This window comes from Narcine bancroftii, chromosome 3, assembly GCF_036971445.1.
Source record: "Narcine bancroftii isolate sNarBan1 chromosome 3, sNarBan1.hap1, whole genome shotgun sequence".
NCBI lineage: Eukaryota > Metazoa > Chordata > Chondrichthyes > Torpediniformes > Narcinidae > Narcine > Narcine bancroftii.
The window spans coordinates 7,392,782-7,418,621 of record NC_091471.1 but is presented as its reverse complement, the minus strand read 5'-3'; the positions used below and the strand labels follow the sequence as shown (position 1 = coordinate 7,418,621).

Below are 25,840 nucleotides of genomic sequence, written 5' to 3'. Positions count from 1 at the left end.
TTACCTTTGAAGGCCTTCCATTTACTGAGCACATCCTTGCCCAAAAACAACTTATCCCAATTCACGCTTTCCAGATCCTTTCTCATTTCCTCAAAACTGGCCTTTCTCCAATTTAGAATCTCACCAGAGGACCAGACTTATCCTTCTCTATAATTAACTTCAAACTAATGGCATAATGATGACTGGACCCAAAATGTTCCGCTGCACATACTCTGTCACCTGTCTTGTCTCATTCCCTGATAGGAGATTCAGAATTGTACTCTCTCTAGTTGGTACCTCTATATATTGATTTAGAAAACTTTCCAGAACACATTTGACAATCTCCAAGTCATCCAGGCCTTTTACAGTATGGAAGTCCCAGTCAATATGTGGAAAATTAAAATCCCCTACTATCACAGCCTTATGTTTCCTACAGCGGGGGCGGCATTGTTGGCATAGCAGGGTGGTGCAGTTGGCGAAGTGGGGGCGGCGTGGATGGCATAGCAGTTAGTGCAACGCCTTTACAGGACCATCAAGTGGGACCAGACGGTGGTTTGAATCCCACACTGTCTGTAAGGAGTTTGTATGTTCTTCCCTGGTCCACATGGGTTTTCCCTGGAGGCGTCATTTTCCTCTAACCATTCAAAACGTACCAGGGGTGTAAGTTAATTGGGTGTAAATTGGGTGGCACGAACTTGTGGGTTGAAATGGCCTGTTACCATGCTGCATGTTTAATAAAGAATATATTAATATACCTATATCTATACAACCCATGAGTTTTTTTTTTCCAGGACAAAAATGTCATACACTAGAGGACCTGTGTTTAAGTTCAGGGTAGCGAAGTTTAAGTGAGATATGCACTGCAATTTTTTCTTTTACTCAGAATAGTGGGGGCCTGGAATGGACTTGCAGGGGTAGGGATAGAGAAGATATTATAGTTTATGATAAAATGGCATCAAAGATTATGGGGTGAAGGCCAGAAAGTGGAGCTGAGTAGGAAAATGGATCAGCTCAAGATTAAACAGTGAGGCAAACATGATGGCCTGAAGAGGCTATTTCTGCCCCTATGTCTTATGGTCTTTCTGATGGACACACACATATGCAGGGGATGGAGAGATATGGATTGTGTGCAGGCAGCAGATTTATCATTTATTTTGGGCATGATGTTCAGTGCAGACATTGTGGGCCAAATGGACTATTCTTGAGCAGTCGTGTTCCATGTACTACATCCTACATGTAATTAGGTGGTTGGAGATTTCAGAGGCAGTTGGAACTATAAAACACGACAGCAGAGAAAAGAGGCCATTCGGCCCTCTAGTCTGTGCTGAAACATCATTCCTCTCGTCCCACTAACCTGCACTCATTCCATAACCCTCCAGACCTCCCCCATCCATGTATTCTTCAAACATAAGAGTGAGCCTGCATTTACCACATCAATGAGTGTGTGACGGAGGGGAGTCACGTGATGGAGTAGTGGCCGGTAGGGGAACTCCAGCCCTCTCCAGAAAAGTTAAAAAAAGATAGAGAAAAAGCAAAGGCACAAACTTAAAAACCAAAACAAAGTGAAAGTAAAAGTGTGAAGAAAATGGCAGCGAAGAAAGAAAAACCAAAAACAACGGGAAGAAAAGAAGAAGGAAAGACGTCGGAAGAAGAAGGTGAAGGCCTTACCTGTCCGAAGCGGCCCGCCGCGGAGAGAGAGGCCCGCTCCCACAGGTCAGTGGAGGTCCCGGGCTCGCAGAGCCGAGTAAAAGTGCACAACCGCACATGCGCATGAAAAAAAAAACACTGACGGGAGGGGGAAACAGCTGCAGAGTCGATCTCCACAGCTGAGAGAGACACCTGCAGTACAGCAACAGGTGCAGAACACAGACAATAACGACAACAAGAAAGAAGAGGGTAAAAAGAAAACAAGGAAACAACAGATGGTCAACCCAGAGGAAGAAGAAAAACAGAAAGAAGTGGAAGAAGAAGAGAAAAGCAAGACAATGGATGTATCTTTTTTTAAAGAATATATGGAATCAGTGAAAGAATGGCAATTACAAGAATTTGATGAGATAAAAAGAAGAATTAAGAATGCAGAAGAAAAAATGAATAAAATGGAAGTGGCCATATCAGAATTGGAAAAAAGCATGGAAAATATGGAAAAACGAGAAACATTTGTAGATATGGAAGTAAAAGACTTAAAAGAGAAATTAGAAGAATCTAATAAAAAAGCTAAAGAGGCACAGGAGCTGTTAGCTCAGAAGATAGATATAATAGAAAACTATAATAGAAGAAATAATATAAAGATAGTGGGCCTTATGGAAGATGAAGAAGGCAAGAATATGAGAGAATTTATAAAAGATTGGATCCCCCAGGGTCCTGGGAAGACCAGAATTACAGGAAGAAATGGAAATAGAGAGGGCACATAGAACTTTAGCCCCGAAACCACAACCGCAGCAAAAACCAAGATCCATTTTAGTAAAATTCTTAAGATATACAACAAGAGAAAATATATTGGAGAAAGCAATAAAGAAAGTAAGAGAGGACAAAAAGCCACTGGAATATAAAGGTCAAAAATTTTTTTTCTATCCAGACATAAGTTTTGAACTCCTGAAGAAGAGGAAGGAGTTCAATACAGCGAAAACGATCTTAGGGAAAAAAGGATATAAGTTTATGTTAAGGTACCCAGCGGTACTTAAAATAATTATTCCAGGGCAACAAAACAGACTATTCTCGGATCCAGAGGAAGCAAGGAAATTTGCAGAACAACTACAAAACAAGCAGAGATGAAGACATGTAATGAGAGTAAAAATGACCACGATCTATATGTATGTGTGTAAAGGGGTATATGTGTGTATATATATAGTGTGCATACAAGAATGTATCCGTATTTAGATGAAAATATATAGAGTATAGACAAGAATTAATAAGGGAGGGAAATAGAATAGAGGGAATAAGGAGGGAATTAAAAGAGTGACCTTTGTTACATATGAAAATTGAAATCTTTTCTGGGGGGGCTGGGTGGGGAGGAGTTACGGTCACTGCAAAATCAGCTGACATTTGCGAGTGAATTCGCAAATCCAAATGGAGAGGGGAGATGTGGTTGTCCGACAAGGGATAAAGGACAACTCAGGAGGGGGAGGGGAGAATGGGGTTAAAGAAGTTTTAAATAGGAGAATAGGGAAAATGTTTGATGTTTTAGAAATGTTGTTTTATAAAGTGTTCAAAACAAGAAAGCAGAAATGGATAAGAAGGAAAGGTAATGATGGAGAAACAGAAAGGGAAGATAAACAAAGTATAAAATGGCTACGCTGAACTATATGACTTTAAATATTAACGGAATACATAACGAAATTAAAAGGAAGAAACTGCTAAATTTAATGAAAAAAGAAAAAATTGATATAGCATTTGTGCAAGAAATATATTTAACTGAATTGGAGCACAAGAAATTAAAGAGAGATTGGGTAGGACACGTAACAGCAGCGTCATATAATTCAAAAGCAAGAGGAGTAGCTATATTAATTAGTAAAAATGTGCCAATTAAAATAGAAGAGGAAATAATAGATCCAGCAGGGAGATATGTAATGATAAAATGTCAGATATATTCGGAGTTTTGGAATCTACTCAATGTATATTCACCTAACGAAGAAGATCAAAAGTTTATGCAAGATATTTTTTTGAAGATAGCAGATACGCAAGGGAACATATTAATAGGAGGGGATTTCAACCTGAATTTGGATTCAAATATGGACAAAACTGGGAAAAAAATTAACAGAAAGAACAAAGTAACCAAATTTATAATTAAATCGATGGAAGAAATGCAACTTTTGGATATATGGAGGAAACAACACCCAAAGGAAAAGGAATATTCATATTACTCGGCTAGACATAAAACATACTTAAGAATAGACCTATTTTTGTTATCAGCTCGTATGCAAGATAGAGTAAGAAAAACAGAATATAAAGCTAGAATATTATTGGACCATTCACCCTTAATATTGACAATAAAGTTAGAGGACATCCCTCCAAGAATGTATAGATGGAGATTAAACTCCATGTTACTCAAAAGGCAGGATTTTAGAGAATTCATTGAAAGACAAATTAAAATGTATTTTGAAATAAATACAGAATCAGTGAAAGATAAGTTTATACTATGGGATGCAATGAAAGCATTCATTAGAGGGCAAATAATAAGTTATGTAACCAAGATGAAGAAGGACTATAATCAGGAAACAGAGCAGTTGGAAAGGGAAATAGTAAATATAGAAAAAGAATTAGCAATGAAGGAAGATACAACTAAAAGAAGAGAATTGGCAGATAAAAAAATAAAATATGAAACACTACAAACATATAAGGTGGAGAAGAATATAATGAAGACAAAACAGAAATATTATGAACTAGGGGAAAAAACGCACAAAATTCTAGCATGGCAGCTTAAGACAGAACAAGCTAAGAAAATGGTATTGGCATCAAGGAAAAAAGACAAACAAATCACATATAATCCAAAGGAGATCAAGGAAAACTTTAGAGAATTCTATGAACAATTATACCAAACTGAAAACGAAGGGAAAGAAGGTAGTTCAATTTTAGTTAGAAATTCATCTAACTACCAAAACTACAAATAGAGGGACAAAATAAATTAACAGAACCATTTGGAATAGTAGAAATATAAGAGATAATAAAAAAATTACCAAATAATAAAACACCAGGAGAGGATGGATTCCCAATAGAATTCTATAAAACATTTAAAGATTTATTAATTCCTCCCCTCCTGGAAGTAATCAACCAGATTGATAAAACACAAAGCTTACCAGATTCATGTAAAACAGCAATAATTACAGTAATACTAAAGCAAGGGAAAGATCCACTCGCACCAGCGTCATATAGACCAATATCTTTACTTAACACAGATTATAAGATAATAGCTAAACTATTAGCAAACAGATTAGCAGAGTATGTACCGAAAATGGTAAATCTAGACCAAACTGGATTTATTAAAAAAAGACGCACAACAGACAATATTTGTAAATTTATTAACTTAATTCATGCAGTAGAAGGGAGTAAAGCGCCAACAGTAGCAGTTGCTTTAGACGCAGAGAAGGCCTTTGACAGAGTAGAATGGAATTATTTATTCAAAGTATTGCAAAAATTCAGTTTACCAGAGAAGTATATTAATTGGATTAAAGCATTATATAAGGGACCATTGGCGAAAGTGACAGTAAATGGATATATATCAAAGCAATTTAACTTAAGCAGTTCAACACAGCAGGGATGCCCACTATCACCCTTATTGTTCGCGTTAGCTATAGAACCACTAGCAGAATTGTTAAGAACAGAAAATAATATAAAAGGGATAAAAATAAAAGACAAGGAATATAAAATCAGTTTATTTGCGGATGATGTTATAGTATACTTAACAGAACCAGAACAATCAATAAAAGAATTATATAAGAAATTGAAGGAATATGGAGAAGTGTCGGGTTACAAGATTAACGTAAATAATCACAGAGCAATGCCTATGAATAATGCGGATTTCTCAAAATTTAAGAAGGAATCACCATTCAGATGGCAAATGCATGCAATAAGATACCTAGGTATACAAATAAATAAAAATCTCGGCCAACTATATAAACTCAATTATTATCCACTAATGAAAAAATTACAGGACGATTTAGAGCATTGGAAAGATTTACCACTAACACTAATAGGAAGGATAAACTGTATTAAAATGAACATTTTTCCAAGGATATTATACCTATTTCAGGCATTGCCAATACACTTGACAGAGAAATTCTTCAAGGAGTTAAAGAAAATAATAAGGAAATTTTTATGGAAAGTGGGGGGAAACCGAGGATAGCACTAGATAAATTAACAGAATGGTATAAACAAGGAGACTTATAACTGCCAAACTTTAAAAATTATTATAGAGCCGCACAATTAAGATACCTATCAGATTTTTATCAAACAAGAGAAAAGCCAGATTGGACGAGATTAGAATTAGATAAAATAGGGGAAAAGATACCTGAACACATATTATATAAATGGGATGAAAAATTGGTACAACATAGAAGTTCTCCAGTATTACATCATCTATTCAATATTTGGAAGAAGATTCATGTAGAAAGAAATAAAACAAATTATCAATTACCAAAACTAATATTGACGCAAAATAAGTTACTCCCTTTTACAATAGATAACCTTTCCTTTAGAGAATGGGAGAAAAAAGGGATCAAAAGAATAGAAAATTGTTTTTCAGGAAATAGATTATTATCCTTTGAACAAATGAAAGATAAATACAATATAACTCAAGATACAGTGCTGGCATATTACCAATTGAGATCCTACTTGAAGGACAAATTAGGAAGCAGTCTGAGGTTACCAGAGGGAAGTAACTTTGAATATGTGATTACAGATACAATGATAATCAAAAGATTTATAACAAATATGTATATTAAACTGCAAGAAAAGGAGAATGAGGAAACAAATGGTAAAACTAAACAAAAATGGGAACAAGATTTAAATATAAAGATAAAAAAGGAAACATGGGAGAAGTCATGTTCTGGAACGATGAGAAATACAATAAATACGAGGTTACGTATGATACAATATAACTGGATACACAGGCTATACATTACACCTCAAAAGTTAAATAAATTGGACCCCACAGTATCTGATAGATGTTTTCGATGTAAAAAAGAAATGGGAACAACAATTCATGCAATCTGGACATGTGAGAAAGTAGTAAAATTTTGGGAAGATCTAAACCAAATATTAAATAAAATTACCGAAAACAATATACCAAAGAATCCAGAGATCTTCCTCCTAAGTAACATAAAAAACAAAGAATTTGGAATTGATTTGGATGATGCTCGAGACCCAATTGTTACTGAAATACTTTGCTTGAGAAAAATTCCCATTGGCCCATTCTCTTTGGAGTTCTGAAACCGTGCACATAACAAGTCAATTAGGTTCCATTAAAACATTGGGTTTCAAACTTTTTCTTTCCACTCATACACCACCTAAGTAATCCCTTACTAATTATAGAGCACCTATGGCATAGGGATTACTTAAGGTGACATGTGAGTGAAGAAAAAGTTTGAAAACCACTGCGTGATAGGGAAACAAGTGGGACTGGCGGGGATTAGTCTAAGAGCCAGTGTAAGTCAGAGACAGGCTGCAGACTGTTGGTGATGGTAGCCAAGGGTCTCACGCTGGGCTGCTGGACACTGGCTCCAGACCAACTGAAGGGGTGATAGGTATCAGAGCCAAGATGTGAGAGGATGCTGAGGGCCATGAAAGCTTCCTGATCATGTCGGAGGTTTGGACTGCTGATGGTTTGGACTGAAGTCGGTGTGGCTGCGGGAGGGCTGGAGGCAAATCCATGGAGACTCGGTGGCTCTGGGGAGACTCTCTTTTGCCTCTCTTTCTCTGACTGTAAGGGGCACGGGGCAATTTCTGCTAATGGTTAATCTTTGTCTGCCTTACAGTAGACTAAAGGAAATTTCATGTAATATAACTTTTTCTGTTTTATAACAATAAAATAATCTTGAATCTTAAATGTGATGGGCTGAATGGTCTTCTCTGCTGTGAGGAATCTGAACAAGTTCTGAAGCCATGAAAGGTGCTGGAGAAATTCCTATGAATTAGGATCGCGAGCCTTGCCAACATTCCAAGAACAAATCACATTTTTTTTAAAGTCACAGGCAGGTCGAAGCAGCGATTCTTGGTTCAGCCCCAAGGGCTGAACAAAACAAGAGCGAAGTCCCTCTCTATTCCCCTGGTTGCGCTGAATCCTTTAGTTGAGAAGAGTCCATTGGCTCTATGCTCCCCCTAAACCATTCTTCCCCTCATCCTGCCCTCCCTTCCTTCTCATTCTTTCCTCTCTCTCATCAACCCACCCCCCTTTACCTCATAAAGCACTGAGTTCTTCTCCTTCACAAACAAAATGATGATTATCCCTCCTGACTCTCCTCGATGTTGACTGACACTTTCTTCAGTTACCAAGGTTGCTTGTCGCCAAGGGTGTTGGTGTTCCATACACAAACCACATGCACCCCATCACCCTTCCCCCAAACATGTTAACTCATAAACCCACCCACCTCCCCATCACAAAACAAAAGGTAGGATTCTTTTCTGTCCATCAAATAGCGTTTTCTTGTGTAGTTCCTTAACCCTGTCACCACCACACCATCTAGAAGAGGGGTGCCAACTTTTTTTGGATGGATTCCTCGATGTTTCATCACATGACCTCCTTCACACATACACATACTTATTAATTCCCCTCCATTTTTTCAAAACTAATTTAATAAACACGTTCAAGAAAACTCTGAAACACATGTTTTAATTTTTTTTAATTTGGACATAGAGCACAGTTTTAAATGGCCCTAAGATTTTTCACACAGCGTTTGCTTGCTGCAGTGTCCAGAACATTAAACTTTAATTTCTGGAGACTCCATGACAACCGATAAAGGCTGATCTCAGTCAAATGGCACAACAGAGATTGTGATGCAGTGTTTGCTGCTTTCAAATTTGCTTGTAAGCTAATATCTTAATGCAGCTGCCAGCTTTGCACAGCTGGGAGGGGCTCCCAGAATGAAAGAGGGGAGGGGGGCTGAAGTCACTGACCTTCCACAATGCCACAGATGAGAGGCGGCTTCTGCTCCATGAAGCTCCCGGCATCGGCCTCCCAACAGGCAATGGTTTCGATTGCTGGAGAGAGGGGGGGGGAGGGAGAGAGAGAGAGAGAGAGAGAGAGAGAGAGAGAGAGAGAGAGAGAGGGGGAGGAAGGGGGAGGGAGGAAGAGAGAGAGAGAGAGAGAGGTGAAGGAAAGAGAAAGGAGGAAGAGAGCGTGGAGACAGACATGCAGAGAGAAAGGGAAAGAGGAAAAGGGATGTAAAAAGAATGAAACAGAGAGATGGGGAGGATGAAAGAAAGGAGGGGGACAGATAGAGACAAAGACAGAAAGAGACAGACAGTCAGACATTAGGGTGGGAAAGGGAGGGAGGAAGGGAAGGACAGCAGAGAGAGAGAAAGGAGGGAGGAAAGAGAAAAAAGAGATAGAAAGGGGGAAAATAGAGAGAAAGGGGGATAGAGGAGAAAGAGAAAAAGGAGAAAAGGAGATGGAAGGGGAAAAGGGGAAATAAATGAAAGTAGGGAGACAGGGATGAAGGGGATGAACAGGAAATGGGAAGGAGAGAGATGGAGGATGGGTAGAGAAATAAGAAGCAGGTAACAGATAAGAGTATGAAGGGAGGGAGAGGATGTGGGAGATTGGGGTGGAAGGGGGAAGGTGGAAAGTGGTGGGGTTGGAGGGAGGAGTGACATATGGATAGTGAGAGGGAGAGAGGAGAATTAGAGAGAATGGGGAGGCAGATAGAGAGTTGAGTGGAGAAAAGAGGGTACGGGAGGGATGGTGAGAGACAATATGACAGAGCAGTTGGTGAGGGAGAGGGTCGTCAAGTCAACTTTATTTGTCGTTCACATCATGCATTGCACGGTAAAGACGGAATAGCATTTCTCCAGGACCACAGAGCTGATTTACATAAATATAAAGTGAAATAAAAGTCCACGGTACACTATCCACATATGTTGCGTGAATTCAAGAGTCTGATGGCTTCATGGAAAAACCTGTTGCCCAATCTGGACGTAAGGGCCCGAGTGCCTCAGTACCTCCTACCAGATGGCAGAAGGGAGAAAGGTTTACATGAGGAGTATGTGAATCCTTCATAATGTTTATTGCTTTCTATGTGCATCATGTGTTGTAGATGTCCATCATGGTAGGAATAGAGGAGGAAAGGAGGGAGGAAAGTGGGAGGAAGAAGGTGAGGAGAAAGAGAGGAAAAGCATGAGTGAACTGAGGAAGCGAGAGTGAGGGAGTGGATGAATTGGATGAGGGCAGAAATGAGAAGGAATAGGGAAGAGGAGAAGAGGAAATGTCAGGTTGGAGAAACTGAGGGGAAGAAAGGAATGGGAGTGAATGAAAATGAGGGAGAGGATAGTGAGGTAGAGAGAGAGAGATAATGAGGTAACGTTAAGGGAAGAGGTAAGGGAAATGTGCAGGGAAGCCTTGAAGGAATATGTGAGGAACAAGAGGTGGTTGGGGGAGAAATAGAAAGGGAGTGAGGTGGAGTTTGACAAGAGGATGAGGGTTAGGGATTGAGGGAAGAGGGAAATGGAGACAGTGACAGATAGAACGTGAGAGAATGGGAAGGGTTGGTCGAGGAAGAGAGCAGGAAAATAGAAGACGGAAGGAATGACAAGATTAGAAAAAGAGGATGAGTGGGTGAAAAGTGAGAGAGGGGAAGGCAGGAGAAGTGTGGGGGAAAGAGTGGGTGGGAGGGGAGGGGAGAACAGGGGATTTGAAGGATTAGGAAGGGGAGAGTGGGAAGGAGAGAAATGGGGAGAATGAGGGAGAGAATAGGAAGAAGAGAGAATGGGTTGGGGAGAGAAAAAAGGAAATGGAAAGAAGGGAGAGAGTGCGAGGGGAGAGTTAGAGGAGAGAAGAATGAGGGACAGGGGAGAATGCGGGGTGAGAAAATGGGAGAAAAATGTGAGTGATGCAAGGCAGAGGGAATGAAATGCGAAGAGAAAATGGGAGTGGGAGGAGAGAGAGAAAGAGGAGAAAGAATTAGGAGAGAATGAAAAGGGGGAGGAGAGAAAGGTGGGAGAGGAGAGTGAAATTGGAGGGAGAGAGGATGGTGAGGGAGGAAATGTGAGCGAGGGAATGTCGGGGATGAAGTTGCAGGGATGGAGAGGAAGGCAGTTGAGGAAGAGAAAGGGGTCAGGGAAGCAGGAGATATGGAGAGTGCAAATTGGAGGGGGAACAGATATGGAAGAAAAAGAGGAGTGGGGCAGGGAGAAAGATGAGATGAGATGAAGAGAAAGGGAGCATGAGAGAAAGGAGAGTGAAAGAAAACTGACAGAGATGAGGAGGGAGAAATGGCAGCAGTTACAAAGAGCAAAAGCGATGGAAGAATGGTTGTTCAAGAACAGGAGTGGAAGAAGGAAAAGCATTGCAATTTAGAGGGAGAGAGAGGAGAGGGGAGAGGAGAGGAGAGAGGAAACATGAGCATAGATATTATCTGCCAAATTCTGTGACTAAAACAAATCAATTTACTCTGATATTGCACATTAGCTTTAGCTATCAAGCCTCCGTAATCAGCAATACCCTGGAGAAAGTTGTCTGCAGGGTGGTTTCCCCGAGCAGTCTGTCAAAATAATTTGTCATGATTCCACATCACATCAGTCAGAAAGATCTCATCCATCAGATCTTTCATCTTTTGGCAAAACATTGTCTACCTTTGTGATGCCTGTGCAGTAAAGGAGTCCCATGTCAGGAACTTGACCCTAAACTCCCTGGAAGGCCAATGAATACTGTAGAATACTGTTCAATGTAATGAAGGTTAAACTGAGACTGGATGTGAATGGTGCTATTCAAGTATTCTGTTTGCCCAGGATAGATAATACCCCTTACATCCAATAACTGAAATGTAATTATCAAATAGAATTGAGAATGCAGATAACAGCAAAATTGAGGGTGTCTAAGGTTACAGCAGGATCTAGATCAGCCCTTCTCAACAGGGGCATACAGGTCCCCTGGAGAGCCACCCTTCAGGAGGGGGCACAGATTGAAATCATCTTTGTTATATATTTTATGTCGTCAGAAGAAACCAACTAAATAACTGTTTTACAGGGAAGGGGGCCCATAAACTTTGAGCAGAGTCTGGGGAGTGGAGGGGGGGGGGGGGGTGTGGTGTGCGCATAGCCAACAAACATTGAGAATGGCTTATTTTGATCAACTGAGAAAGGAATCACAGATGGAATTTCACTCAGTTAAACAAGAAAGTCTGCAGATGCTGGGGTCAAGTGTCATACACAAATGTGCTGGAGAAACTCAGCAAGTCACGTAGAGGAAGCAGTATCCATGGGATACCTGACGAAGGGCCCAGCCCTGAAACTTTGGTTACCCTCTACTTCTTATGGATGCGGTGCTACCTGCTGAATTTCTCCAGCACATTTGCAACACCTAATTTTCAATCTGGATCCTCTCCAGCCGATGGCATTAACGTTGACTTCTCTGGTTTCTGCTAGCTACTCTTCATTCTCCCTCCTTCCCTCTCTATTCACAGAGCCATCCCTTCTCCCCCTCTGTAGGACTTTGCTCCTCCCCCTGCCCTTCTCACCCCACCCCCCACCATTTTGTAAAGGCACCTGCATACATTTTGCTCAAACCTTTTTCCTTGCTACATAAAAGTTTGACCTGCTGAGTTTCTCCAACATAGTGTTTTTAACTTATAACCATATAACATATAACAATTACAGCACGGAAACAGGCCAATTTGGCCCTTCTAGTCCGCACTGATCCAAGGACCCTCCTCTAATCTCACTTACCAGCACTCTGCCCAATTCCCTCCATCCCCCTCCAATCCATATACTTATCCAACTCTTTCTTAAATGACAAAATTGACCCTGCCTCCACCACCTTTCCCAGAAGCCCATTCCATACAGCAACCCCTCTCTGAGTAAAGAAGTTCCCCCTCATGTTACTCCTAAACCTTTGCCTGTCAATTCTCAACCCATGACCTCTTGTATCATTCTCTCCTACTCTCAATGGGAAAAGCCTTTCCACATCAACTCTATCTATCCCGCTCATTACCTTAAATACCTCTATCAAATCCCCTCTCAGCCTTCTACGTTCCAAGGAATAAAGACCTAATTTGCTCAATCTCTCCTTGTATTCCAGATGCTGAAACCCAGGCATCATTTTTGTAAATCTTCTCTGCACTCTCTCTATCTTGTTAATATCCTTCCTATAAATCAGTGACCAGAATTGCACACAGTACTCTAAATTTTCATCATTACTTCCTCACTCCTATATTCTATGCACTGATTTATATAGGCAAGCATACTAAAGGCCTTCTTCACCACCCTATCCACATGCACTCCTACCTTTAGGGAACAATGCACCATTATTCCTAGATCTTTCTGCTCCACTGCATTCTTCAGCACCCTCCCATTTACCATATGTCTTGCTGTGATTATTCTTTCCAAATTGAAGCACCTCACACTTATCAGCATTAAACTCCATCTGCCATCTTTCTGCCCACTCCTCTAAGTAGTTTAAATCCCTCTGCATCACCCACAATTCCCCCTATTTTAGTATCATCTGCATATTTACTAATCCAATTTACCGCCCCATCCTCCAGATCATTAATATATATGACAAACCGCAACAGTCCCAATACCGAACCCTGAGGTACACTGCTTGACACCGGCCTCCATCCTGACAAACAATTATCTACTACTACTCTCTGGCACCTTCCTTCCAGCCACTGTTGAATCCATTTGACTATCTCCAAATTAATACCCAAGGACTTAGCCTCCCTAACTAACCTCCCATGCAGAACCTTATCAAAGGCCTTACTGAATGAAGTCCATATAGACAACATCCACTGCTCTATCCTCATCAACATTCCTAGTCACCTCTTCAAAAAATTCAACAAGATTGGTCAAACACGACCTTCCACATACAAATCTGTGTTGAGTTTCCCTGATCTGACCCTCTCCCTCCATATACTTATATATACTATCTCTAAGAACGCTTTCCATCAATTTACCTACCACAGACGTCAAACTTACAGGCCGATAATTGCTAGGCTTGCTCCTCGAACCCTTTTTAAACAAAGGAACCACATGCGCAACACGCCAATCCTCCGGCACTAAACCCATCTCTAATGACATTTGAAAAATCACTGCCAGAGCCTGCGCTATTTCCTCACTAACTTCTCTCAAGGTCCTGGGGAAAATCCTGTCAGGACCTGGATACTTGTCCATCTTTATATGTTTCAAAAGCTCCAGTACTACCTCTTTCTTAAACACCATAGTCTCCATATTTACCCCCTTTGCTTCCTTTACCCTGCACTGTTCAATATCCTTCTCCTCAGTAAATACTGAGGAAAAGAAATTGTTAAGACCTCCCCCATCTCTTTTGGCTCCACACACATTTGTCCTTTCAGATTCTCTATTGGACCAATTTTATCTCTCACTTTCCTTTTGCTATTTACATATTTATAGAAACCTTTTGGATTTATTTTCACCCTGCTTGCTATAGCCACCTCATACCTTCTTTTAGCTTTTCTAATTTCTTTCTTAAGATTCTTTTTACATTCAATGTAGTACTCAAACATCTTTTATCCCTGTTTCTTATATTTATTGTAGTACTACCTCTTTTTTCAAACCAAGGTTTCCAATATCCCTTGAGAACCATGGCTCTGTCAAACTTTTGACCTTACCTTTCAACCTCACAGGTATATAAAGATTTTGTTCTCTTTAAAACCTTATTTCCCCCTAATTAATGCTAGAATATGCATTAATATTCTCAGAGTGACTCAGAGTGGAGATTAGATCTATGATCTCTAAGTTTGCAGTTGATACAAAGGTGGGTCGCAGTGCCAGCCACAAGGTAGATTCCAAGAGGCTGCAGGGAGGCTTGGACAGATTAGGAGTGGGCAAATACATGGCAGATGCAGTATAATGTGGATAAACGTGAAGTTATCCACTTTATTGGTCTTGCAGATTATTATCTGAATCAGCCTTTCCCATCTACATATTGCCTCATTACAAGATTATGGAAACTACAGAAAGGGTGCAAAGGAGATCTACGAGGATGTTATCTGGATTGGAAAACATGTCTTAGCAGAGTTGAGGTTTTTCTCTTTGGACAAATTAGGAGAAAGGTGCCACAAAACTTGGGTGTCATGCTGCATTAGTCAGTGAAGGTTGGATCCAAGGAACAGCAGGCAGCAAAGAAAGCAAACACCACATTAGTCTTTATTGTGAGAAGATTTGACATAGAAACAGAGAGGTCTTACTGCAGTTGTACAGGGCCTTGGTGAGGCCACATCTTGAGTATTGTATGCTGTTCTCACCTCTTAATCTGAGGAAGGGCATTCTTGCCATTAAGGGGGTACCCTGAAGGTTCACCAGACTGAACCAGAGGAGCTTGCTGAAAGTGAGGAGAAGGTAAGCTATTAAAGTCGGGGGCTTACCAGGGCTTGGGCCTACTTGGTTCGGCTGGGAGTCGGAGGAGGAGCTTGGAGAGAGTCGGGCTGTGAGTCGGAGGAGGAGCTTGGAGAGAGTCGGGCTGTGAGTCGGAGGAGGAGCTTGCTGAAAGTGAGACAGAGGAGGAGGAGCTTGCTGAAAGTGAGGAGAAGGTAAGCTATTAAAGTCGGGGGCTTACCGGGGCTTGGGTTTACTTGGTTCAGCTGGGAGTCGGAGGAGGAGCTTGGAGGGACTTGGGCTTTGAGTCAGAGGAGGAGGAGGAGGAGCTTGCTGAAAGAGACAGGGTCAATTGGTCAAGGGGCCAATAAAAGGAGTGAAAGGGGAGGGAGCGGCCAGCGAGGAGTGGAGCAGTGAAGGAGTGAGACTTCCTGGCTTTGGCTTATCAAGCTTCGGTAAAAGCAGGCAAGGAGAAAAGGTAAGCTGAGTTATTTGCCTTCGTATTCAGAGTCATGCTAATAGGGTTAGTGCTCTGTACTGGGTGTCAGATGTGGGTACAATGGGTGACCTCCACCCTCCCAAATGGCCACATCTGCACCAGGTGTACCGAGATACAGTTACTAAGGGAGTGAATTAGGGATATGGAGTTGCAGATTGATGACCTGCGGCTTGTAAGGGAGAGTGAGGAGTTAATCAACTCAACTTTCAGGGTGATAAATACTCTAGAACCCATGTCAAGTAAGTGGGAAACCGTCAGGGGGGAAAGAAAAAAGCGAGAAAAACGGAGAGCACACCAGTGACTATCCCACTCAGCAACAGTTATGTTGTGTTGGATTCTGTTGAGGGAGATGACCGGAGAGAAGATGGCCACAGGCACCAGGTCAATGGCAATGAGCCTGGCAGAGTGGTGCAAAAGAAAAGGAAAAGGAGAAATGCAGTAGTTATTGGGGACTCCATTGACAGGGGTACAGACAGGAGGTCTGTGAGCCAGATAAGTATACCACATGGTGTGCTGCCTCCCTGGTGCAAGGGTACGAGACATCACAAATCGGGTCCAAAATATTCTGAGAGGAGAGGGAAAGCAGCCTGATGTCTTGGTACATGTGGGTACAAACGACATTGACAAGAAAAGGGAGGAGGTAATGAAAAGGGATTACAGTGAGCTGGGACGAAAGCTGAAAGACAGGAACGCTAGGGTGGTGATCTCGGGATTACTACCTGTTCCAAATGCAAGTGATGAAAAGAATGTAAGGATAAGGAAAATGAACGTGTGGCTGAGGGGCTGGTGTACAAGGCAAGGATTTGGCTTCTTGGATCATTGGGATCTCTTTTGGGGAAGGCATGATCTTTACAAGAGGGACCGATTGCACCTAAATCCAAAAGGTGTCAACATTTTGGCAAGTATGTTTGGTACAGCAGTGGGTGCAAGGTTTAAACTAATTAGGCAGGGGTATGGGAACCAGAGTGATAGGGGAAAGGGTAGGGAAGATAAAATAATGGCCAGGAAAAGTAAAATAGGAAAAGTAATGTTGGGAGGAGAAAGTAAAAAGTCAGATGGTGCAGTGAGTTTTCGGGTCAATGATGGTGTTAAGAAAATTACAAAGAAAAATAGTGGGCAGAAAAATCAAAAGAAAAGGTTACAGAAGTCACTAGATATTAAAAGGACAAAGAGCATGAGGGCCCTTTATCTGAATACCTGCAGTATTAGGAATAAGGTTAGTAAACTTGAGGCCCAAATCGGTCCTCATGCCTATGACTGGGTCGCCATCACGGAAACATGGCTACAAGGTGACCCTAAATGGGAATTAAACTTTCAAGGGTATCAGGTGGTGCAGAGAGATAGACAGGATGGTAAGGGAGGTGGAGTTGCACTCTTAATCAAAGATGAGCTCCAGGCAGTAGTGAGGAATGATATAAGATCTAAAGAGCATAATGTTGAGTCCATTTGGGTAGAGATAAAGAATAACAAAGGGAAAAAATTATTGGTGGGTGTTATCTATCACCCACCAAATAACAATAGTTTAGTGGCACAGGAAATAAATAGAGAGATAAGTGAGGCATGTAATAATGATACGGCAGTCGTCATGGGGGACTTTTAACTTCCACATAGATTGGGAAAATCAAGTTGGTCGTGGGAGTCTGGAAGAGGACTTCATAGAATGCATCCGCGATAGCTTTCTTGAGCAGCATGTGAAGGAACCCACAAGAGAAAATGCTCTCCTGGATCTCGTGTTGTGCAATAAGATAGATAGAGTAAATGATGTAATAGTCAGAGACCATCTAGGAAATAGCGCTCATAGTAGGATTGAATTTCTCATTCAGATGGAAGGGGAAAGAGTTAGATCTAATACTAATATATTATCCTTAAACAGGGGTGACTCCCATAGGATGAGGGAGGAATTGGGCAGAGTGGACTGGGAGCACAGGCTCATTGATGAAACAGTTGAGGAACAGTGGAAGATTTTCAAAGAAATATTTGGTAATGCTCAAAAAAATATATTCCGGTCAGGAAAAAGGGCAGCAAGGGAGGGAAAAATCAACTGTTGTTAACAAAGGAAATAAAGGAAAATATAAAATTGAAGGCGCAGGTGTACAAAGCTGCAAAGAGCAGTGGGAAACTGGAAGATTGGGATAACTTTAAGATACAACAAGGGGTTACAAAGCAGGTAATAAGAAATGGGAAAAAGGATTATGAAAGTAAATCGGCACAAAATATAAAAACAGAAAGCAAAAAAAATTTATAAATATATAAAATGGAAGAGGGTGGCCAGAGTTAACATAGGACCCTTGAAGGATGAGAAAGGAACACGGGTAGCAAAAAATGAGGAAATGGCCGAGGCATTAAACAAATATTTTGTGTCAGTCTTCACGGTGGAAGACACGTCCAGCATGCCCAAGTTCGGAGTTAAGGATGCGAATGTTGGGGAGGGCCTTGATAAAATAGTTGTTACAAAGGAAGTAGTGATGGAGAAACTGATGGGACTAAAGCCAGACAAATCACCTGGTCCTGATGATAGGCATCCAAGGGTTCTGAAGGAAATGGCAGAAGTTATAGTTGTAGTGGTCATAGACCAAAATTTCTTGGATTCTGGGCAGGTCCCAGCAGACTGGAAGACAGCAAATGTCATGACACTTTTTAAGAAGGGATGTAGGCAGAAGACTGGAAATTATCGGCCAATTAGCTTGACGTTTGTAGTTGGAAAAATGCTTGAAGCCGTCATTAAAGATGAAATAGTGAAACTTTTGGAACGTAAGGGTTCAATCAGGCAGACGCAGCATGGTTTTAGAAAGGGAAGATCTTGTTTGACAAACCTGTTAGGATTCTTTGAGGATATAATGGGTGCGGTGGATAGAGGGGAACAGGTTGATGTTGTATATTTGGATTTCCAGAAAGCTTTTGATAAGGTGCCGCACAAGAGACTTCTCAGTAAGTTACAGGAAATTGGAGCCCAGGGAAGTCTATTGGCATGGATCAAAAATTGGTTGTCTGACATGAGGCAGAGAGTCGGGATAAATGGGAGTTTTTCAGGTTCGCAGAGAGTGGTAAGTGGGTGCCACAGGGGTCGGTGCTAGGCACACAACTGTTCATCATTTACATTGATGACTTGGAGGAGGGGACAAAATGTGGTGTAGCCAAGTTTGCAGATGACACCAAATTGAGCGGAAGAGCAAATTGTAATGAGGATGTGGAGAGTCTGCAGAGGGATAGAGTTAAGCTGGATGAGTGGGCAAAGGTCTGGCAGATGGAGTACAATGTTAGTAAGTGTGAGGTTATCCACTTTGGCAAGTAAAATAAAAGAGCTGAATATTATTGAAAGGGTGAAAAACTACAGCATGCTGTTGTGCAGAGGGACTTGGGAGGGCTTGTGCATGAATCGCAAAAAGTTAGGTTGCAGGTGCAGCAGGTTATTAAGAAGGCAAATGGAATGTTGGCCTTCATCACTAGAGGTATTGAATTCAGGAGTAGGGAGGTCATGTTGCAACTGTATAAGGTACTGGTGAGACCGCACCTAGAGTACTGTGTCCAGTTCTGGTCTCCATATTTGAGGAAGGATATACTGGCTTTGGAGACGGTCCAGAGGAGGTTTACTAGGTTGATCCCTGGGATGAAGGGGTTGACTTATGATGAAAGATTAAATCGTCTAGGATTGTATTCGCTCAAGTTCAGAAGAATGAGAGGAGATCTTATAGAAACATAAAGGATTATGAAGGGTATGGATAGGATAGATGTGGGAATGTTTTTTGAGCTGGCCGGGGAATCTAAAACGATAGGACACAGTCTCAAGATTCGGGGGAGTAGATTTAGGACTGTGTGCACTGTCCACTCCTTTTCACGCTACTGACCCACGAATGCATATCCAGATCTAGCTCCAACAGTATCAAGTTTGCAGGTGACACAACAGTAGTTGGTCTCATCAGTGACAACGATAACTCGCACTCCAGAGAGAGTAGAGAACACCAAGTGCCTTGGAGTATACTTACTAGTGACCTATCGGCGACACACATCACCTACAACAGTGACTGCACTTCCTGAGAAGACTGAGGCGAGCAAGGTTACCGGCCACTATTACGTCAAGCTTCTACAGGAGCTCTATCAATAGTCCCCTGACCAGCTGTATCATAGTGTGGAATGGTTGCTGCAGAGAAATGAATCGGAGGTCAATCCACAGGAACATAAGAGTGGCAGAGAGGATCACTGGAGTCTCCCTTTCCCACCCCCTCCCCCATCGACGTGATCTACCAGGATCGTTGTCTGAAGACACACAAAATCATTAAGGACCCCTACCACTGAGCACACAATATCCTTTAGCTGCTCCCATCAGGAAAGAGATACAGGAGTATCAGTGCTAACGCCATCAGGCTGAGGAACAGCTTCTTCCCACAAACTGTGAGAATGCCAAACGATCAAAGGAATTGCTCATACTAACTATTAATCCGACACTACAATATTAATATTTATTTATTTATCTGTTCAGATGAATAGTTGTCCTGCATGCATACGTATTGTTTGTCTGTACTTGTGTTATGTCTGATTGTGTTTCTGCATGTTTTGCACCGAGGACCGGAGAATGTTTTTTTTTCAGGTTATACCTGTGCAATCTGAAGAAAAAGAAGTTAGATTTATTCAACAGGGGATCAAGGGTATGGACAAAAAGCAGCAGTAAGGTATGGAATTCATGCAATCAGCCATGATAGTATTAAATTGTAGAACAGCCTCAAATGGATGAATGGCCTACTTCAACACATTTTATATAATACTAAGAAATTAAAAGACCAGAGGATAGTCTGCTTTGGTGGTTGGAGTTTGGATGTCTGGAGTTTACAAGTCCCAAACCAACACTGCATGTGCAAACCATCCTCCTTCAACATTAAAGTACTGCTATGAAAACCCCCCCTTGACTCTAATCCACCTGATAGGATAAACAACACTGATGGAGACCATCTCATTTATCATAGAATTTAAGAGTTGAATTCCAATCTCCATCTTATTTTTCCTCACAGCCTCAAACTCAAGTTAGTGTGTTCTGGAGTGTATTCCTTGCAGAGGGAACATTGCAGATTACACAAAAAAATAATCACTTGAAATGTAGTCTCTCCTTGCATTTTTGGGGCCCTTTGTTTTGAATTATTATTTTACCCGCTGGACACCAATTCTTCTGTCACCACAATGTTTACACTTTCAAAACTATTCGAGAAGCACCATCAAACCCCTTTCCCTTTTCCACAGTAAACAGGAACTCTGCCAAATTTCCCCCAGTCTCTTCTCAAATCTGCTCCCTCCACAACCTTTCCTGAAAGGGAATTTCCTGAATGGAACACCTATGTGGAAGATGAACCCAGGATTTGTAAATATTTTTTGCCAAATGTGTTCCAACCTTTCTAATCTTTGAGCCAACATTCATATCTGTTTTATTCACCATAAGCAGGCTGTTCAACCTGTTCTACCACCTTCAAAGGTTGACACACCTATATCGATCTGATCTCTGATTCACAAGGAGATTGGAGACACACAGATGCTGGAATCTGAAGGCAAAAGTACTCTGCCAGAGGAACTCAGTGGGTCAAGAAGCATTAGTGGGAAAAAATGGTCCAAAATCGTCTCCATTCCCTATCCCTCTGTTTCCTCCAGCTCTCCACTCCCTACCCTCTCCATTCACAGAGAACATTCCCCCCCTCCCCATGCTTGCTGGTGTTCCCTCCCTCTCTTGTCCACCTAATACCTCTTGCCTGTGCTACTCCCCCAGCCCCACCACCATTTTGTTCAGGCGGTCTCCAGCAATGTCTACATTTTGCTCATACCTTGTTAAAGGGCTCAGGCCTGAAACGTTGGTCATGTATCTTTAGCTATATAAAGTACACTGTTTGACCTGCTGAGATTCTCCAATATTGTGTTCTTACCTCAATCAAAGCATCTTCAGACTTTCGTGTTTTACTCTAACATCTTTTGTCTGTTGGTCTGTACTCTTCCCTCTCGCATTCTTCCCTTTTCCCCAGCCTTATATAGATGCCTGTGTTTTTTTCACTCATACCTTGAGGAAGGGCTCAGGCCCGAAACTTCAGTCATTCAGTTTTTAATGGATAGACTGAGACTGTTTTCACTGAGTGAAGAAGACAAGAGGTATCTCTGTATAAGTATAAAGTGAATGGTCAGTTTATCCCAAAGTGTGGAGGAGTCCAAAAAGGTTTAAGGCAGTGGTTTTCAAAATTTTTCTTTCCACTCACATACCACTTTAAGTAATCCCTATGCCATTGGTGCTCTGTGATTACTTAATATGAGTGGGAAGGAAAGGTTGGGAACCAATTGTTACTGAAATATTTTATTGAGAAAAATTGTCATTGGCCCAGTTCCTTTGGAAGTATAAAATTGGGCACATAATGAGTTTACAGGTACAATTAAAACAGCGGTTTTCAAATGTTTTCTTTCCCCTCACATACCACCTTAAGTAATCCTTTACTAATCACAGAGCATCAATGGCAAAGGGATAACTTAAAGTGGTATGTGAGGGGAAAGAAAAAGTTTGAAAACCACTGGTTTAAGGGGAGAGAATTAAAGAAGACATGCAGTTTCTTCTCCCACACAGGGGGCAGTGGGTGTACGGAATAAGCTACCAGAGGAAGTAGTGGAGAGAGGTACAATTACATTATTTAAAGGGCAGATGCAAATATTGAAAAGGTTTAGAGGTTTACACAGAGGCAGGTGGGAGAAGTTTGGTTTGGCACTTTGATTGTTATAGACGTTGGTCCCAAGACCCTATGTGGGTAATGAATGACTTTATATCTTGTGAGATACCAGTGGAATTCCATAGCCCTTTATCAAAGGGGCCATGAAACCTGGACTAAAACACAAAAGTCTGGAGACACCATGGTTGAAGCAAAAACACAATGCTGGAGAAACTCAGCTAGTCAATCTTTATGCAGCAAATACATAACCAACGTTTTGGGGCCAAGTCCTTCACCAAGATATGAGCAAAATGTAGGCAGGCACCTGTTGGGGAGAGGCAGGGTGAGGAGCACAGGCAGGAGATAATAGGTGGATAAGGATGGAAGCCATCTGCGCCCCATAGCCGTGCTGACATGTCTGTCCATGGCCTCATACACTGCGAAACCAAAGCCACTGTAAACTCAAGGAGTAACACCTAATCTTCCATCTGGGGACTCTCCACCCAGATGGCATTAGCATCAATCTCTCTGGTTTCTGGTAGACTACTCCCCATTCTCCCTCTTTTCATCATTCCTCGGTCTTCTTTCCTCCAAGTCTCCACCTCTTCACTCTCCAGTCAAAGAACCATCCCTCCTTCTCGTTTGCTGCTGTCCCCTCCCTCTCTTATCCACCTTCTACCTCCTGATAGCTCTACATACTTTACACCTACCAGTGCGTGGCTCGGTACGACAATAAAACCATCTACAAATTTGCCAACGATACCACGGTAGTGGGTTGTATAAAGCAAGGTGATGAGTCAGTATACAAGATGGAAATTGAGAACTTGGCTGAATGGTGCACCAAACAACCATCTTGCTTGCACTCAATATCACCAAAACTAAGGAGCTGATTGTTGACTTCAGGAAAGGCAGAGGTATATAATTCAGTGATCATTGGGATATCAGAGGTGGAGAGGGTGAACAAATTTAAGTTCTCGTGATTCACAATCTTGGAGGATTGTTTCTGGAGCTAACACATCTATGGGAACACGAGGAAAGCACGTCAGCGGCTTTACTTTCTCAGGAGTTTCTGGAGGTTTGGTATGGCATCAGAAACCCTGGTAAATTTCTAAAGGTCTGGTGGAAAGTGTGTTGACCAGCTGTTGCACGGTCTCACCAATACCCCTGAGCATAAAGCCCTCCAAAAGGTAGTGGACTCAGCCCAGGACATCACAGGCAAAACCATCCCCACTATTGAATACATCTACAGGGAGCGCTGCCGTCAGAGAGCAGCTGCAATCATCAAGGATCCACACCATCCAGCACACGCTCTGTTCTCGCTGCTGCCATCAGGAAAGAGGTGTAGGGGCCACAAGACTCGCACCAGCAGGTTCAGGAGTAGCTGCTCCACCTTTACCATCAGGCCCCTCAACGACACACTCAGAGACTTAGTCAAGGACACTTACTTGTGCACTTTATTGATTTTCTTTTTGTTCTTTCCGTATTGCACAGTTTACATTCTTTATCTGTTGACAGTTCTTTGCTTGTTTACGTGTGCTTTTTGCACAACCAGTTAGTGGTAATTCTGCCGCCCCCGCAGGAAGAGGAATCTCAGGGTTGTATGTATGTGCTCTGACGATAAATCTGAAATCCGCCCCGCCCTTTCCCATTTTATTCAGTCGCCTGCCGACATTTTTCCACACCTTGATTAAGGGCTGAAGCCCAGAAACGTAGGTGATGTCCCTTTACTTCAGAAGGGCTGAGCTTCTCCAGCATTTTGTAGACTAGTATTTTACATACAGGTGGCATCTTTCTGGGGCTGAGAGTCAGGAGGGTTTTTACTCCAAAACCTGGAGGTTGTTTTGCTCCCTTTGGAGAATGTGAGACCCCCCCCCCCCCACCCCACCCCACCCCCACCCCACCCCCACTTCCCTTCCCCTTAGTACCTTTTGATGAGGAGCAGGGGGGCTCTCCCTCCTGCCCCTGACAGTTCAACACATCGTCCCGTCAGTCACCTTGCTGTGTGGGACCTCACCCTGCACTGCACTCCTGAGGGAGAGAAGTTGCTGCACCAAAGCTTAATTGAGTTCCAGGTGAGGCCTTCGTGTCGTCATCATCAAACGCCCGATACGGCGGCGGGGAGATGGCAGCAGAAAACTCGGCGCTCGCGCCCTGACGTCAGCCAGCCAGCCGGGCCGCGCTCACGCCCCGACGTCAGCCCACCACACCCCGACGTCAGCCCACCAGCCAGCCAGGCCACGCTCACGCCCCGACGTCAGCCCACCACGCCCCGACGTCAGCCCAACACGCCCCGACGTCACCCAGCCAGCCAGCCAGGCCGCGCTCACGCCCCGACGTCAGCCCACCACGCCCCGACGTCAGCCCACCACGCCCCGACGACAGCCCACCACGCCCCGACGTCAGCCCACCAGCCAGCCACGCCGCGCTCACGCCCCGACGTCACCCAGCCAGCCAGCCAGGCCGCGCTCACGCCCCGACGTCAGCCCACCAGCCGACGCAGGATACACTTCCGGCCCCGTTGCTGGGGCAACCGAACTCCAAAAGCAAAAGTGCGCTGAAATTTATAAATAGAGCTCCATATTTTTGTTAAAAATCGCCGTCAAGTAGCTACTCACGTGCGAATTTTGCTCCGGCGCCAAGATAGTGGCGAGGTAAAAATAAAAGCGGCTGACGTTCGGGTGAGGGAGGTGGGGGGGGGGGCCGTCTTTGCGGGGTTGCCGTGGTAACGGGTGTTTGGCAGCCTGAGGCCAACAGGTGGAGTTCCCAACCCCTCGCCCAGTATTGGGCGCTGGGAGGAAGGACGGCAGAGGAGCAGCAACGTCAGCAGAGGCCAAGGGTAGGCCTGGTAGGCCAAGGTTTGACCTGGTAGGCTAAAGGTAGGCCTGGTAGGCCAAGGTTAGAATTGGTAAGCCAAGGGTAGGCCTGGTAGGCCAAGGGTCGGCCAAGGTTAGAACTGGTAGGCCAAGGGTAAGCCTGGTAGGCCAAGGGTAGGCCAAGGGTAGGCCAAGGGTAGGCCAAGGTTAGAACTGGTAGGCCAAGGGTAGGCCTGGTAGGCCAAGGGTAGGCCAAGGTTAGAACTGGTAGGCCAAGCGTAGGCCTGGTAGGCCAAGGGTAAGCCTGGTAGGCCAAGGGTAGGCCTGTGGTAGGCCGGAGAGCCTGTAGGTGAATTGCAGGTGGAGTCCGTGGTGAAGAAGGGGATGTGCCGGCATTAATTTCCAGGGAAGCAGGGATGTGATGTTGAGGCCTCACTTGGAGTAACAGTGAGCAGTTCTGGGCTCCTCATTTCGGCGAGGATGTTGGAGAGGGGCTTCACAGGATGATCCGGGAATGAAAGGGTGATCGTGTAAGGGTGGGGAGGGGGGGGGGGGGGGGTGTTCACAGCTCTTGTCCATTCCAAGTCCTTCCAAAGTCCTTTGAGCCAGTGGCATGTTCTCGTCACAGTCACCACATCAGCTCACCACTCAGTCCCTGCACTGAGCCACAAGATCTTTTCAGAAAGTTTGCTTTCGGGGACTACCATCGAGAACTTCAAGCTGAACACCGAGATCATTTCAGATTTGCTGTGGAAGTTGGATAACAATTAATTTGGCTTTTACTGAATTTAGCATAAAGTTAAGCTCCGTCACCAGCGAGCGAGACTGGGGTTCGAATCCTGTGCTGTCTGTCAGGAGTTTGTATGTTCTTCCCCCCTTGTCTGCGTGGGTTTTCCCCAGGGGCTCCG

General features: G+C 43.1%; 1 protein-coding gene across 5 annotated transcripts in view; it reads right to left on the bottom strand.

The window, feature by feature from the left end:
• LOC138756962 (protein O-GlcNAcase) overlaps positions 1-24,276 on the bottom strand; it is a 127,055-nt gene extending 102,779 nt beyond the window's left edge. For 3 of the 5 annotated variants that reach the window (XM_069923479.1, XM_069923482.1, XM_069923483.1), the window contains exons 1-2: positions 24,045-24,276; positions 8,587-8,670 (exon numbers count right to left, since the gene is read on the bottom strand). In XM_069923479.1, the coding sequence (XP_069779580.1) occupies positions 8,587-8,626 (40 nt within the window). In that variant the 5' untranslated portion in view covers positions 8,627-8,670; positions 24,045-24,276. Of the gene's footprint in view, positions 1-8,586; positions 8,671-19,440; positions 19,596-24,044 lie in introns of all 5 variants that reach the window. The other 2 variants (XM_069923480.1, XM_069923481.1) reach the window with 2 other exon arrangements.
• Between the last annotated feature and the right edge of the window lie 1,564 nt (positions 24,277-25,840).